Source organism: Podarcis pityusensis (genome assembly GCF_964106645.2).
Source record: "Podarcis pityusensis genome assembly, chromosome: 11".
NCBI classification, from domain to species: Eukaryota; Metazoa; Chordata; class Lepidosauria; order Squamata; family Lacertidae; genus Podarcis; species Podarcis pityusensis.
Genome location: NC_138036.1, coordinates 28,617,865 through 28,634,238, shown reverse-complemented (window position 1 = coordinate 28,634,238; position 16,374 = coordinate 28,617,865). Strand labels below are relative to the sequence as shown.

At 40.9% G+C, this 16,374-nt stretch overlaps 2 protein-coding genes across 2 annotated transcripts; both read left to right on the top strand.

The window, feature by feature from the left end:
* Positions 1–1,737: 1,737 nt before the first annotated feature.
* LOC308458173 (proteinase-activated receptor 1-like) lies at positions 1,738–5,481 on the top strand. The gene is made up of 3 exons (XM_080972988.1): positions 1,738–1,776; positions 3,037–3,148; positions 4,305–5,481. Exons 2-3 carry the CDS (start codon positions 3,049–3,051, stop codon positions 5,390–5,392), a joined length of 1,188 nt encoding a protein of 395 aa, XP_080829114.1. The 5' UTR covers positions 1,738–1,776; positions 3,037–3,048; the 3' UTR covers positions 5,393–5,481.
* Positions 5,482–8,947: 3,466 nt separating this feature from the next.
* Positions 8,948–11,629, top strand: LOC308458963 (proteinase-activated receptor 1-like). Its single transcript, XM_080973844.1, has 2 exons — positions 8,948–9,267; positions 10,201–11,629. The coding sequence occupies exons 1-2, from the start codon at positions 9,168–9,170 to the stop codon at positions 11,328–11,330; spliced, it is 1,230 nt and encodes a 409-aa protein (XP_080829970.1). The 5' UTR covers positions 8,948–9,167; the 3' UTR covers positions 11,331–11,629.
* The last annotated feature ends 4,745 nt before the right edge of the window (positions 11,630–16,374 follow it).

Sequence of the window (16,374 nt, the reverse complement as noted above, 5' to 3'; positions counted from 1 at the left end):
GGTCTACAAAATATTACAGAGTTGACAATAGATAAAAAGTTAAGTATTTAGGAGTTTGGTTGATAGCAAATAATATTAATGTTTATAAGGATAATTATTTATCTACTTGAAAATAAGTAAAGAGAAATCTGGAGGTTTGGGAAGGATGAATTTATCATTTTGGGTGAGGATATCTGTGGTAAAAATGAATGTATTGCCAAGAATGTTGTTTTTGTTTCAATCAGTACCCACGATCAGCAGGGCAGGACACTTCAAGGAATGGCAAAGAGATATTTCAAAATTTATCTGGCAGGGGAAGAAGCCAAGAATAAAGCATAAATTATTAATAGATTCTAAAGACAGAGACAGCTTTTCCCTGCCAGATTAAAGGTTATATTATGAGGTGTCCTGTCTTTGCTGGCTCTGAGAATGGATAAGATTACAAAATACAGATATTTTAGATTTGGAGGGTCACGATGACAGATTTGGTTGACATGCGTATCTATGGTATGAAAAAGTTAAAGTACACAGAGGATTTCCGAACCATCTAGTGAAAAAGTCACTATATGTGGTATGGGAGAAATACAAAAAATTGTTAGAGCAGAAAACACCATGGTGGTTCTTAAAAGCTATTTTTGTGGAAAAAAATTGAATATGAGAAAGGGCTGGGCAACATATAAGGAAATAATAATAATAATAATAATAATAATAATAATAATAATAATAATTTATTTATACCCCGCCCATCTGGGTGGCTTCCAACAAAATATTAAAATATTAAAATACAATAATTCATCAAATATTAAAAGCTTCCCTAAACAGGGCTGCCTTCGGATGTCTTCTAAAAGTCAGATAGTTTTTTTATTTCTTTGACATCTGATGGGAGGGCATTCCACAGGGCGGGTGCCACTACCGGAAGGCCCTCTGCCTGGTTCCCTGTAACTTGACTTCTCACAGTGAGGGAACCTCCAGAAGGCCCTCGGCACTGGACCTCAGTGTCCAGGTAGAACAATGGGGGTGGAAAAGCTCCTTCAGGTATACCGGACCGAGGCTGCTCCGATGGGAAGGGAGGCATTGCGCTCTCGGCCCTCCTTCTCTACCTTCCATGCCTGACCCACCATGCACCGCTTCTCTACCACTACCACTACCACTACCACTACCGAAGAACCAACAACTCAGGGGCTGCCCAGGCTCATGCTGTAGCATCAACATCCCGAATGTGTTTTATTTATTTATTTATTTATTTATTTATTTATTTATTTATTGCGTCCCTGGATTCATTGAAAAAAATCTGGTAACCTTATTTTAAATATCCCATTTAGTCCGCAAACATTGCTTTCCCATTTCTACTCTTCTCTCAGTGAATAGACCACACCATTTAGTAAGTTTAAATGCTTTACTTACAAAACTCCAAAGGTCAGATTCATGTGTTATTCCATGCAACAGCAAGAAAAACACAGGTAGAAATCTTGGGATACAAGATATAGTGAAATAGCACTAATGTCAGGAGCTGGCCGGCTGCCGGCTTGAGAAACAGCACGCAAGAAGTAATTTAACAAAAAAATTATTGCTTACAAGCAGTTAGCCTCTGACCGCTCTCTCCGAGCAACCATACATCACAATCAAATTGACCCTTCTGAAGAACCCTTCCGGCTCTTGCAGAATATCCTGAACCTCTGACCCTTACATTTCAGGGGTCATCTTCTGTCTTGGACTTTCTCCATTCGTCTATCCCTGGGACTGATGGGGTCAGCTACCTCCCCTTCCAGAGAGGAACTGCAATCCCTCCCTTGTGCCGTGAGTGACTGTGATTCCTGAGAAAGCTGGCTTCCCTCCAGCCTGCCTCCCCTGAGCTGATAAGCTGCATTCCTGCCAGCTTCAGAGGGGGAAGTTGTCAGCCCACTGGTTCCAGCTGTCTGAGAAGTCTGCAAGTCTCTCTGTTCTTCTTCTGCCTGTCTGCCTGCCTTCTATCTCAGGCTGTACTTCTTGGCTTTGGGCTGGTGTGTTCATGACATCTAAACATATGGTCTGAGCTTGTAGCAAGCGAGTTCAAGCACATCCTATTGCAGTGAGTTCACATGGTGAAAGAGAACAAATAAGGAGGAAGCTTAACTTCCTCCCAGTGGAGGGGCATAACCTGAGTCTAGGAATGCATTTCTGTAGTCTTAACTCCTTCATGCATTCATGAACTCCATGCTTGCTAGTTATATTTGACTGCAATTCACCACAAATGTCACCTCCAAATGTCACTTCACCACAAATGTGAAGGAGTGGACTATGTCTACTTTTCTCTTTCTGAAGGAACATCACCTACTGGAGCCTATTTTGTAGCCTCTGGCCCCAACCACCACTACACCGGAAAAAAAGAGTGTGTGACCTGTGGCTTGAAAAGGGTCCCCTATCCCTGATTTCAGCTAACATCATGGGCATAGCCAGAGGGGGGACAGCTCAAGTAAATAAATAAAGAGACTTAACTAACTGACTATCATGTCACAGATAGCATGTTTCTAACAAATGTCCTTTCCCCCCACCAGCAAAAATCCTGGCTACGCCCATGGCTAACATTCATTCAGGTCTAAAGTGGATTAATAGTCAAGCACTTTATCCACTGAGAAAATATATAAGAAAATGAAAAATGATCTGTTAATGTTATTTAGGAGTCCTAAATCTTCTTTTTTTGCTGAAAATGGATAAATGGAAAACCACAACAATTGCTTCTATATCAATTACTTGCCTCATAATGCGATTCCCAGAAATTATTTGCTTTTAGGAAGCATCTTTTAGAAAAGTAAAGAGAACAGAAGAGTTGCCTGAGAGTTTTCATATAGCACTTTGGGAATTGGGCAGAAGAAAGAGATTAAAAAACCCCTTTGCTGCTTCTAGGATGATGCAATGTGATGACAGTTGGGGTTGACTCTGCCCCTTCTGTTGATGTATGGCAACATTCAAGCCCAAACTGGACAAGGAGATGACAGCTGGATTTAGATCTCAGTGAGGGTTCTGTATTCTGAGGCAAAATAAGCTGATTTTCAGGGAAATCCTTGCAATTTCTTCTAGGCAGAACCAAAGATGAGGTGCACCTCTGAGGCAGAAACAGGCGCTTCCCTCAAGATCTTCTTTTCTCTGCTCAGTATAGTCTCCACCATATTTAGCACGGCAAGTGCAAACAGTAAGTACAACCCAACATCCTTTCTCCACAATTTAATATTTAAAGCAATGTGTTTATATTGTGCAATTGTTTCAGGGAACATTCACTTTCTCTTACTTTTCCAAATGATTGTGATATGAAGGAAGAACCAAGTTGAAGGGTTTTAAAAGAGGAGGGAGAATATCCTTGTAATATGGGGAGAAATCTGCTTTGCAGTGGTTATATCCAAATATTTTTAATATTCAGTTTATCAGACACATAAAAAGTCTCCAAGTGACTTGCATCATTTAAAAACAAAACAAAAATAATAAAATATAATGATTTGTTTCACTGAACTGTATTCCAGTTCATACCTCAGCTTAATCGGGGCTTCTGTTTTCAATTTGAATGGAATCTAGTTTGAGGGAATGCACATTGAATGAGAGTATTTCTCATGAAGCAATGGGATACAGATGGATTGTAGCTTTGTAGCTAACATCCTGTGTACCTGGCTTCAAACACTGATGGTGAAAGAACACTGGAGCAGGAATAAACAGTAATGTGTACACAGCCTAAAAGCAGGAAAAGCCTAGTCACAAGTCTAAGACAGGGAATGCACGGCCCTCCATATGCTGTTGGGCTATAAAGCATTAAAGGGTGATCCCCTATCCTCCAGATTACAGCAGTATCTGGATGGCCAAAGGTTCCTCAGCCTTTGTTTAAAGGTTATTATCTCACATTTTCATGTAAAACCATACACTGAAGTTTCTCATTTGGAATAGGGAAAGCCAGGGAGAAGGGATAGCAATGTAAATCTTGTCCACACCAGTAATTTTTTTTAATACTTTGGTACATCGGTACATCTGGTTACGAACTTAATTCTTTCTGGAGGTGCGTTCTTAACCTGAAACCGTTCTTAACCTGAGGTACCACTTTAGCTAATGGGGCCTCCCACTGCCACCGCACAATTTCTGTTCTCATCCTGGGGCAAAGTTTTTAATCCAAGGTACTACTTCTGGGTTAGCGGAGTCTGTAACCCAAAGTGTTTGTAACCCGAGATACCACTGTACCCTATTAAGTATAGCCAAATCTATAACTTCATTTGAATTAATATTCTCATAAGTAAACCAGAGTTGTTGTATTGACTTCTGTAACATTGTTAATATGGCCATTTATAAATCTGATTTACATATTGCAGATTCCACATCTACCATTCTTCGTTTTGCTTTCCCTGTATTTCATAATCATGATGTAAACAACTCCAGTCAATCCACAAAGCATGTGGATACCACAGAAGATGGTGAAAAATACTTGACTGGTCCATGGATGACTCGTTTTGTTCCTTCACTCCACACTGCTGTGGTTATTTTCAGCCTTCCTTTAAACATTATGGCAGTTCTCATGTTTGTGGTCAAATTAAGGCTTAAGAAACCAGCTGTGGTGTACATGCTCAACCTGGCTTCTGCAGATGTCCTCTTCGTGAGTGTGCTTCCTTTTAAAATTGTCTACAACTTTTCTGGAAACAACTGGCTCTTTGGGTCTGTGATGTGTCGATTTGTCACTGCTGCCTTCTACTGCAACATGTATTGCTCCATCCTGCTGATGATGGTGATAAGCGTGGACCGTTTCCTGGCCGTGGTGTACCCAATGCAGTCCCTGTCCTGGCGCACAGCAAGACGGGCCTCGCTGGTCTGCTTTCTCATCTGGCTTCTGGCTATAGCTGGGGTGATACCTCTGATTGTCAGTGAGCAAACACAGAGATTATCCCGGTTAAATATTACGACCTGTCACGATACAGTAGACATCTCTGTTATTATGGATATATTTCGGCATTACTTTTCTGCATTATCTATTTTGTTCTTTTTTATACCGTTATTAATCTCTGTCATCTGTTATGTGTGCATTATAAGGAAACTTTCTTCATCCAGTGTTGCTACAAAGACTGCTAAAAAGAGACGTGCCATTCTCCTGTCTGTAGCAGTCTTGTCTTCTTTTATTATTTGTTTTGGTCCTCCAAACTTCCTATTACTAATGCACAGCTTGCACATCTTACCTGATCAACCCCTTGAAAGTCTGTATTTTGCCTACATCTTAGCAGTCTGCACTGGTACCATAAACTGCTGCATTGATCCCTTAATTTATTATTATGCTTCTGCAAAGTGTCAAAAGCAGGTGTGGGATCTCCTGTGCTATAAGAAGCATTCTGCTTTTGCACAAAGCAGTCAGACAACAAGCAGCAATGCCACTAACCTTTTAAGCGGCTCGAATAATTTGTCTCAAGCATAGCATCTTACATTAAATATGTTTGCAGTACAGTAATACTCATTTGGAAACCGAGTTGTTGCATGCTACCTATTTTACAGCCTCTGTCTTTAGCGTCCATGCATTCTTTCTCTAGAATATTTATGCTTTTTCTTATATTCCAAGAAAAAGTTATCAGACTATGGTTTTTCTGCAGCTGTTGTTAAAATAATGTCTGTCTAGAGATGTGATTTGCTCCAATGGTGACTGTATAGAAATAAATATTATGTATTGTTGTCTAGTTATTTTCTCATTGTAATTTTCATAACATTAACAAATAATAAGTGAACTGTTGCCATTTTACATCTATATGAAGTAATTATGAGTTTGCGGGCATCAATATGCTGATGACACTAAGGTCTCTTTTTTCATAACATTTGTGTTGGGGGAGGCTGGGGAGTCTCTGGACCCGTGCTTGGATGTAGTGGCGAGATGGATAAGGAAGAACCAGTCTGAGTTGGATAGAATTAGGCTACAGTTTTACTGATTACAGAGCAACAGGTTTGATGAAGGCATCAGGCATGAATTCATGTGATCACATAGCCCATTTGCTGCTTGATAAGCTTATCTTTTGACCATAGGTAGGCCAAATCGCCTTCTAAATCCGGCCTGCGGACAGTCTGGGAATCACAGTGTTTTTACATGCATCTCTGGGTTATTTGTGGGGCATAGGAATTCATTCATATTTTTTTTCAAAATATAGTCTGGCCCCCCACAAGGTCTGAGGGACAGTGGACCGGCCCCCTGCTGAAAAAATTTGCTGACCCCTGCTTTTGACCATCACTGTTACTCACCCTGGCATGAACCGCTATCCAATGAACTTCCCCTGGCCACCAGCAGGGGGTACCATAGCCTGTCAGTCCACAAGCTGGACTTCTGGACAGAAATTGCTGCCTCCAAGATCCCTCAAGGGGATCCCCTAGGAGCTGCCCCCTCCTCTACCCCTCCCTTTTAAGGACCTAGCTCAATGCCTCTTACCCAGGGCATTTTCTTTTAGCAGCAATTCACTGGAACTCAGTTCTGGCACCTCTCAGGTAGGCACCATTACTATTATAAGAGAACAAGGGAGGTGTTCATGGTGAGTTCTGGCACCTCTTTTTCTAGAAAAACAGCACTGCTCTTACACGACAACAGTTGTGACAATTAAAAAGTGTAGTGGAAACAAAACAAGAGAAATAAAAGTGTGCCTGGGTGGGGAGATCGGCTCTGAAGTGTAGTGAGGAGTAGCAGCGGGGGAGGGGGTCCTTTTAATACTTCCAGAGAGGACCAGACTCCCAGAACCTTCCATCTAGTCTGCTCTGGAAGTTCCTCAACCTCACCCACAGCTCCCAGCCCCTCACCGCAGCTCCAAGTCTCACCCAGCTCCAAAGAGCCTGACCCGACACAGAATCTTCCTGGTGCTTCCACTTCCTCCTTGCAACCGCCCCAGGCTGCAACAACTGCCCCCAATAAGCCAGGAATGGGAGGATTCTGGCAAGAACCTTTTGAAACAGGAATATGATTTCATTCTGTTTGCAAAGAACGTGTTGGTACATTCAGAGCAGGGGTCAGCAACCTTTTTCAGCCGTGGGTCGGTCCACCGTCCCTCAGACCATGTGGTGGGCCAGACTATATTGGGGGGTGGGAGGTGAATGAATTCCTATGCCCCACAAATAACCCAGAGATGCATTTTAAATAAAAGGACACATTCTACTCATGTAAAAACACTTTGATTCCCGGGCCGTCCATGGGCCGGATTGAGAAGGTGATTGGGCCGCATCCGGCCCCCGGGTCTTATGTCCCTTACCCCTGATTCAGAGGGACGAAACTAGATGAGATGGCAGTGATGGTAGCTTTTCCAATAGAGAAGACAGATCTTTGGTGTATTGCATAGCTTTTTGTCAGTCTCCATGACTAAATGTAGCCAAAGAACTTAGCAGTAATAAACATTCAGAGTTGCCTAATGTACGCAGACCGCTGAATCCAGTTTTTGTTGTCTAAGAATCTGAATTACGCTTGGCTACGTGTGTGTGTGTGTGTGTGTGTCCGTGCGCACGTGCAGACTATAGGTCTTAGCCAACAAAATTCTACTCAGCGCAGATCCACTGAAATTAATGGACCCAAGTTAGACTTGTCCATTAATTTCAATGGGTCTACTCTGCATAGGGTGAACATTGGGGGAGCAGATCTACAGAGGACTAAGCAGGGAGGAGCTGCTTTGCACTATCTTGGCACGTCAATAGTATCTGTGTTTTTGTCTGCCTGCATCAGTTCATTGGGAGACGCCATATCATACACCTGCACAATTGCAATAATAATAGTTGTTCAAAGTTATCATGCTTCCAAAATGCTCATAAATGCATAAATGCATGATGGCATCACATAGTCACAACACACACGTACAGTTGTATTTATTGATTTGGGGTTTTCCTTTCCCCACAGGCCTCCCTAAATGCAATACATAAATTCAAAGATTTCTGTCCTTAAAATACTGCAGATTTGCTTGTTTTTTTTTCATAAATTTTGTACTTCACCAGTAGGAAATGCTCAAGCAGTGATACTGGTGTTGTGTCAGGGACTGGGCATAGGAGGAGGAATGGTGAACCTTCCCAAGAAGAGAAGGACAGTATAGATTTACAACAGTGGTTTGCAGAGGGTCACAGATCAGAGTTAGAAGAGGGGGAATGCTGGAAAATAATGGGAGATGCAGAGCAGGAACTGCTGGCTGACACATTATCACTAGAGAGCATTCCAGACCCCCCTTCTCCCAAGACCCAGGGAGCAATGGAAGTAGGAGAGGAGAGAGCTAAGAGGCAATTGGCCCTAAGCAGCCACCGTAAGGGGGGTTGCTGCTGACGATTGAGATGGGAAGGGGGGAGGAGATTACTCAGAGCAATGCCATTAACCCAAGAGGCAACGTTTCTGAGTTGAACATCGACTAAAATACATTGGTAAGAACTTATTGTCTATCTATTGCTGGCAGTCTGCCGTGAGAGGGAGGGATCAGATTCCCTGACATGTGGAATAGAACGTCCCTATATTCATCTGAGGAATGGTGGAGGGTATGCTAAAGGTGTGCTACATAAAAGGTACTCTTAAGATTTTCCCCTGAGCAGGGCAATATTTGCCACAGAGGAATGTGTGAGTGTGTGTTGAAAGTAGCCTACAGCACAAAGGTAACATTTACCACTGTTGATCCACCCACTTTTTAACCTCTCCCCCTCTGGCCATGTGGCCCTCCGAAAAAGGGAGGAAAGCCCTTGGATGGAAAAAAGGTTCCCCAACCCAGATTTCATCTAACAGTCATTCAAGCCTAATGTTGATTATCCACTTTATCCACTGAGAACATATTTAGGATGGTGAAAAAATATGAATTTTGCTTTTTAATGTATTCTAACCCTTATTTCTGAAAACAGATGGACTGAAAACCACAACAAATGCTTCTTTATCTATTAATGCGACATAATGGGCTTTCCAGGAATGCTTTTAGGAAGAGTCTTTTAGAAAAGTAAAGAAAACAGAAGACTTGTCTGAGAGTTTTCATTTGGTGCTTTGGGGAATAGCCAGAAAGAAGAAATCAAGAACCCTCTGCTCCCTATAGGGTGAAGTGGTGTTATGACAGAGTGGGTTGGCTCAGCTTCTTCTACAGATAAACTAACATTAAAGCCCAAAATAGGCAAGGAGATGACAAGTGGATTTAGATCTCAGGGAAGAAATAAAGGAAGCTTCTTTTCAGGCAGATCCCTTCAGTTTCTTCTTAGAGACCTAGCGGAACCAAAAGATGAGGTTCACCGCTGGAGGAGAAATGGACCCCTCTCTGAAGATCCTGTTTCCTCTGTTTAGTATGGTCTTCACCTTATTCAGCACAGCAAGAGCAAAAAGTAAGTACAACCCAACACAATTTCTCCACGGTTCAATATTCATAGTTAAAGCAAGGCATATACAATGTGCAATTGTTTCAGGGAAATTTCACTGTCTCTGATCTTTCCAAATGATTGTGCTACTGAAGAACAACCATGCTGAAGCAGCAAGAGTAAAGGAGGAGGGAGAATATCCCTGTACTAGGAAAAAATGTACTTCTCAGTGGTAATATTCAGTTTATCAGTCACTAGCACTTAATAAAATCTCTAAGTGACTGCAACATTTTAAGCGCATAAGTCATAACATAAGACCGGAAGAACAATGAATCAAGCATTTTGTGGGGGTTTTTGCTCTAAAATTCCTACCCTAAAGAATTTAGGATGTCTCTTCTTGCACAATCTGCTTCTGATATTTCGGCAAGGAGGTGATGTACTTCACAGAAAATCAAGGATTTCTTTACTGCATAAGACCTTGTACTTCACTAAAAATAAACCTGTCTCTGTTAGACTGGGCAAAAAAAAGCTGGCCATAGTTCTCCCCTCACAGAGATAGAGATCCAAGACCCTTAACATGCTACAGTTCCTAGGATTCTTCGATGAAAGTTTTTGCTTTAAATGTATAGTGTGTACACAGACAATGTCAGAATATGACTATGTATACATTAGCAGCATGAAACACAGCAACTTGTCCCGGTCTCCCTTAGTTTCAAGTCACATTCTTAGACGGCTGCACACTAAGAATAGCTGAATAGGAATAGCTGAAGTTTCTCACTAGCAATAGGAAATATGTAAATTTTGTCTACACCAATAATTTTTAAAGCCCCAAATGTGTAATTCAATAATTTAATCTGAATTCATATTCACATGAGTAAACTAGCATGGTTGCATTGATGTTTGTAACATTAGCTATATAGGTATTCATAGATTTGATTTACATATTCCTTCATCTTTCAGATTCATCCTTGGACATCCAGGGTCTTTCTTTTGCTAGTTTCCCTGCTATGGAAATAAATGCTAATGATAAAGAAATAATTACTATTGATACATTGAACAACTACAATCAATCCATAAAGCAAGTGGATATCAAAAAACAAGCTGAAAAATACTTGACTGGTCCATGGATGACTCGTTTTGTTCCTTCACTCCACACTGTTGTGGTTATTTTCAGCCTTCCTTTAAACATTACGGCAATCCTTATGTTTGTGGTCAAAATAGGGCTTAAGAAACCAACTGTGGTGTACATGCTCAACCTGGCTACTGCAGATGTCCTCTTCGTGAGTGTGCTTCCTTTTAAAATCGCCTACAACTTTTCTGGAAACAACTGGATCTTTGGGCCTGTGATGTGTCATTTTGTCACTGCCGCCTTCTACTGCAACATGTATTGCTCCGTCCTGCTGATGATGGTTATAAGCGTGGACCGTTTCCTGGCCGTGGTGTACCCAATGCAGTCCCTGTACTGGCGCACAGCAAGACGGGCCTCGCTGGTCTGCTCTCTCATCTGGCTTCTGGCTATAGCTGGGGTGATACCTCTGCTTGTCAATGAGCAAACACAGAGATTATCCCGGTTAAATATTACGACCTGTCACGATACATTAGATATCTCTGTTATTATGGATATATTTCGGTATAACTTTTCTGTATTATCCATTTTGTTCTTTTTTATACCATTATTAATCTCTGTCACCTGTTATGTGTGTATTATAAGGAAACTTTCTTCATCCAGTGTTGCTACAAAGACTGCTAAAAAGAGACGTGCCATTCTCCTGTCTGTAGCAGTCTTGTCTTCTTTTATTATTTGTTTTGGCCCTACAAATGTCCTATTATTAGTGCACAACTTGCGCATCTCACCTGATCAACCCCTTGAAAGCCTGTATTTTGCCTATAGCTTAGCGGTCTGCATTGGTACCATAAACTGCTGCATTGATCCCTTAATTTATTATTATGCCTCTTCAGAGTGTCAAAAGCAGGTGTGGGATCTCCTGTGCTATAAAAAGCAGTCTGATCTTGAACAAAGCAGTCATACAACAAGCAGTAATGCCACCAATCTTTTTTTTTGTGGCCTGAAAAATTTGTCTCAAGCATAGAATTTTACAGTGTGTGGTACAGTATTCATAAATATAGGTGCTGCATGACAAAGATGTGAATATTTGTTTACAGTTCACGTCTTTAATGTCCATGCCATTTTTTCTCTAAAATATTTATGCTGTTTCTTATATTAAAGGCTATATTATATATTATATTACATTAAAGGCTATATAAAATCAAAGATTCAGAGAATTTTAGAGTTCCCTTGATCAGGACACTATACTTCTGTTGATGCAGCCTAGAATAGCACTTTGCTGCTGCATCACGCAAAATATTTCAAACTGGATTTTTTTATTTAGTTTTTGGCCGCTGTTAACATTGAATGTTTATCCAGAGATCTGGTTTGTTCCAGTGAGGACTGTATATAAATGTAAATATTACATATTGTTGTTCCAATTATTTTATTAGTATATAATAATGTTAATAATATTTCTTGAGGCAGATATTAACTTATTTGTTGCCATTAATTTGGGGTTTTTTTCTGACAAGAGCCTTCTGAAACAGGAATGTGATTTAACCCTTTTCGAAAAGAACGCATTGGTACATTCACTCAAACCAGATGAGATTGTAGCTTTTCCAATAGAGAAGACACAGGAGGCAGAGCTTAGATGTACTTTATAAGCGGTCAGACTCCATGATTCAGTGTAACCAAACAAATTAGAAGTGATAAACATTCAGAGTTGCCTAATGTAAACAGCTATGGTTTTCCCAGTAGTGATGTATGGAAGTGAGAGCTGGACCATAAAGAAGGCTGATCGCCAAAGAATTGATGCTTTTGAATTATGGTGCTGGAGGAGACTCTTGAGAGTCCCATGGACTGCAAGAAGATCAAACCTCTCCATTCTGAAGGAAATCAGCCCTGAGTGCTCACTGGAAGGACAGATCCTGAAGCTGAGGCTCCAATACTTTGGCCACCTCATGAGAAGAGAAGACTCACTGGAAAATACCCTGATGTTGGGAAAGATGGAGGGCACAAGGAGAAGGGGATGACAGAGGACTAGATGGTTGGACAGTGTTCTTGAAGCTACCAGCATGAGTTTGACCAAACTGCAGGAGGAAGTAGAAGTCAGGAGTGCCTGGCATGCTCTGGTCCATGGGGTCACGAAGAAACGACTAAACAACAACAATGTAAACAGATTATTGAGTCCAATAGTTTTTTTTGTGGGGGTGGGGGAGTTGGCTCAGACTTTTAATTACGCTTGGCTGCAGATTGTGTATGTGTGTGCATGCAGACTATGGGTTACAGCCTTTGCTTTTTTCTGGGGGGACGCAGGGGTACGCATACCCCCTAAACATTTTGTGAATCTAAGTTTGGCCTCATTGAGGGGCAGCATTTCAATACGAATAGGAAAATGAGAGTACCCCTAAACATTTTTTTTTAAAGCATTGGTTACAGCCAACATGGTCAGATCTCCAGGTGCTTTATGTTGAAGCTGAATGTAAGTGGGAGAAGGCTGGGAGTGGGGGAAACCATGTATGCCATCACCTTGAGCAACTTGGAAGAAAGGGGGGAAGAGAAATAAAATAAACAAACAATAATGGATAGACAAAGTTCCTGTTCATTCATTCGTGGATGATGTCTTTCCTAGGGATCTGAAGAACACTCCAAAGAGGACATTATTACCATCATGATGGGCTGCAGTGCCATGGCAGAGCACATGTGTTTTGTTGCAGGAGTCCTCGGGTTCAGTTTCCAGCATCTCCAGGTTTTGTTGGGAAAGGCTGTGTCCTGAAAGCTGGACAGCCACTGCTAGTCAACGTACACATCACTAATCTAGATGGATCACTGGTCTGATCCATCAGAGTTTTTCTTATGCTTTTGTTTTCATGAGCCTGCTACTTGCCTAAGCTCCTTTTCCACCCCACTAATCTATTATGATAGGGTAATAGAGTCATTGCTGCTGGTCACTGCAGTCTTATCAGGATTTTCAATTTCTCTAAAACTGGAATTACAGCCACAAGCCCAAAAGGAAGGTGTATAGGTCTGAAGTTCTCAGACTGAGGCCAAACAAACTTCCCTAAAGAAGATCAGCTGGCAGCAATCATTCATCACTGGAAGGACATAAGAAGCTGCCTTATACCAAGTCAGGCTAGTTCACCACAATGGCTAGCAAGATACCTCCAGGAAACCCAGGAAATTGGCATCAAGACCTTCTCCTGTTGTTGGTCCCCACCAACTGGTATTCAGCTGCATATCTTCTCTGAACATGAATGGTCTGGAAAGCCATTGTGGCTAGTAGCCATTGGCAGAGGTCCCATGTGGGATTTAGGCAGATGAATGGGGATGAGGCACAATCTGTGTTTCTTGGGGGTTTTTTGATCCAGTGCTCCTATGTGATATGCTGGAGGTCTTTGTCATGGGAAAATACTTATTATATATTATTTATTTCTTACATTTTTATACTGCCCTTCATCCAAAGATCACAGGGCAGTTTACAACATAAAAGCATGAAATACATAACTTAATAGCAAAATAAAACATAAATACACACCTCTAACACATTTAAAAGTCCAAAATTGTTTAATCAACTAAAGAGCTGGCTGAAGAGCATTTTTACCTGATGCCTGAAGTCCCTGGGGAAAACATTCCACAAATGGGGAGCCACCACAGAAAAGGCTCGTTCTCGTGTTGCCCACCCCGCTTGCACATTTAGAATTCAGCTTGTTTCACACAGCTGTAGAAGCATTTCACATACAACTCTTAAATATGAGCTAATTTCTCTTATCCGTCATTTAATGTGAGAACTTTTGTCTTCCGAACAAAGCATGAAAAGAACTTCCCCCCTAAAAACAAGTTTGAGAGATGCAAAGAAGGTGGCGATCACAGAAATAATTCTTCACTCTGAATGGGGTTGCAAAGTAAGAGTGGCTATTATAGCAGTACAGATTATAAATCATGAATTGGGATATGGATGCAATACTGTCTAACTAAGCTGAATTAATTTATACCTGTCAAAAGACCAAAAGGTGTGTTTCCCATTCTCAGGAAAATGAATGGTGCTGTCTGTGGCCAAGCCTCGTGCCCAAAGCACATGAACCAAATAAATGGTCTTCCATATGCAGTTAAGTCTGGAGTTCATTCATTGCACTACCAATTCAAGTTTAAAGTGCAGCCAAGGAGTGAAAATGTTTTGTGTATAATAAGGATGCTTTAAAAATCAAACAGAATACTAAGTGTAAAAGAAGCACTACTTTTAAATACCCAGGTGTTGTCTCCAAAATAATTCATTTGGAACGCAAAATTGCTGGTGTGATTCACCTGAAGGGACAATTTATTTTCTGGGTGTATTTCAGCTCCTAGATCCATAAAGGTTCTACTTGATTTAATTGCTAAACTGCTGACATACCATGGGTGTTAACTCCTGCAAACATTCTTTATGTGACTACTAAACATCAGAGTAATAAAAGTGTTGATATATTCAAGATTGTTTTTCGTGGCTAAAGTTGATTTTGTTACATTTATATCTTGCCCTTCCTCCAGGTTCGTTAAAATCGGCAACAACCCTATGAGGTAGCTTAAGATTCCTCCAAATGACCTGCTTATTGAGCATACATCCTGGTTTTCTTGCACAAAGCTTATACTGTAGTCAAATTATATCCAGTTTCATTCTGATATGTTTGCAGAGTAGTTCTATGACAACGAGCATTCTTCCTGCTTTCATTCTGATTTGCTTGTGGGGTGTTTGCAAACCTTCCACCTTTTAATGCATTCCGCCATCACTTTCCAAACTGCGAAATGTCTTTTTTTAAAGTGGTTTTGTCGCGCTAAAGTGACAGAGCACTTTAATCCACGTCAGCTGTGAAAGCCTGAAGTTCCAGTTTGCGCTTGAAATCACATAGCTCTGGGTGATTTGTAGTAAATCAGCAATATATATTTTTTTACTTTCAACTGTTTTAACAAAAGTAGCAACAAAACTAATTTCAGCCCCCTCTGAGCCCTAATTTATACTGCTAATATGAAGAGAGATTGAGGTAATCAGGAATGGATTGTTTCATGAAAGGCCTATGAGCTCCATTCAGTTCTGACATGCACAACGAATTCCTGGGCTCTGAATTCTTCAATTCTATACATATGTCTTTTGAACCAATCTCCAGTTTGTAGGTCTCAGGGCTGTAGTTAAAAAACAACAACTGCATCATGCAAATCTGTCCACCTCTGAAATAAGCTATACAATATTTTTATGCTTTTACATCATTCTCCCAAATTCCATGTGATGCCAGGAAATTGCTGACTAATACATCTGTATCTGGAGAGGGAATTTTTGCAGGAGAAATCACTCCAAGCTGATATCACTCCTTAGATCTGGTTCTTGTTGACAGCCATTGTATGTTCTCTTTGCATCCATCAAGGCCACCATCCTAGAAATAAACAAAGAATTCTGGGAAAAGTTTCCTTCTGGCAATGTTTTCTCTTACTCAGTGCTTGGACACATACCAGTTACGAGACAGAACATTCTTTCACATCTTTAAGATAATATGACATTCGCTGAGTTTAAAAGAATGCTCTTGGTGGGTGGATTCCAGATAGACTGGTTAGTTTAGTTGAGACAAAATGGGGAAAGTGTGGTATTTAAATATCCATGTAGCCATTTGCAAAATATACACTGCAGTTGCGTCTGGAGGCTTTTTTCCCTTATCATACAACAGCCATTATCATTATTTCTTGGGGGGAAGGGGTTAATAAGCATACAAATCTGATTTTAACACCAAGGAAGTAGCATGGGGCTTCAAAGAATTAGCTGTAAATTCATAACTGTTCCTCTCCACAGCCATATTTAGTAAAAGGCGAAAGATTTATACGATCTGAAGAGAAACCAGACTGTAGCCATTATCATTCGTTCAGTTTTGTCTGAAGTTATTCCATACTTTCCCATGGGTCCTTCAGCCTTGTTACTATCTAGTTTTCTTTGGCAGTCTCCTACCATTTCACCCTAGTTACCAGCTAACTGGAACTGTTGTTGTTAAGTTGTGGGTGAACATATCAGACGACACAGCGATTCTTCAAACAGCTCTTGTTTATTCTCAGGCCAAGACAGAAATGAA

Coding starts and splice junctions, on each gene's coding strand:
- LOC308458173 (XM_080972988.1), top strand. CDS start 3,049: ATGAGGTGCACCTCTGAGGCAGAAACAGGCGCTTCCCTCAAGATCTTC. Junction 3,149..4,304: donor TAGCACGGCAAGTGCAAACA/GTAAGTACAACC, acceptor TACATATTGCAG/ATTCCACATCTACCATTCTT.
- LOC308458963 (XM_080973844.1), top strand. CDS start 9,168: ATGAGGTTCACCGCTGGAGGAGAAATGGACCCCTCTCTGAAGATCCTG. Junction 9,268..10,200: donor CAGCACAGCAAGAGCAAAAA/GTAAGTACAACC, acceptor TTCATCTTTCAG/ATTCATCCTTGGACATCCAG.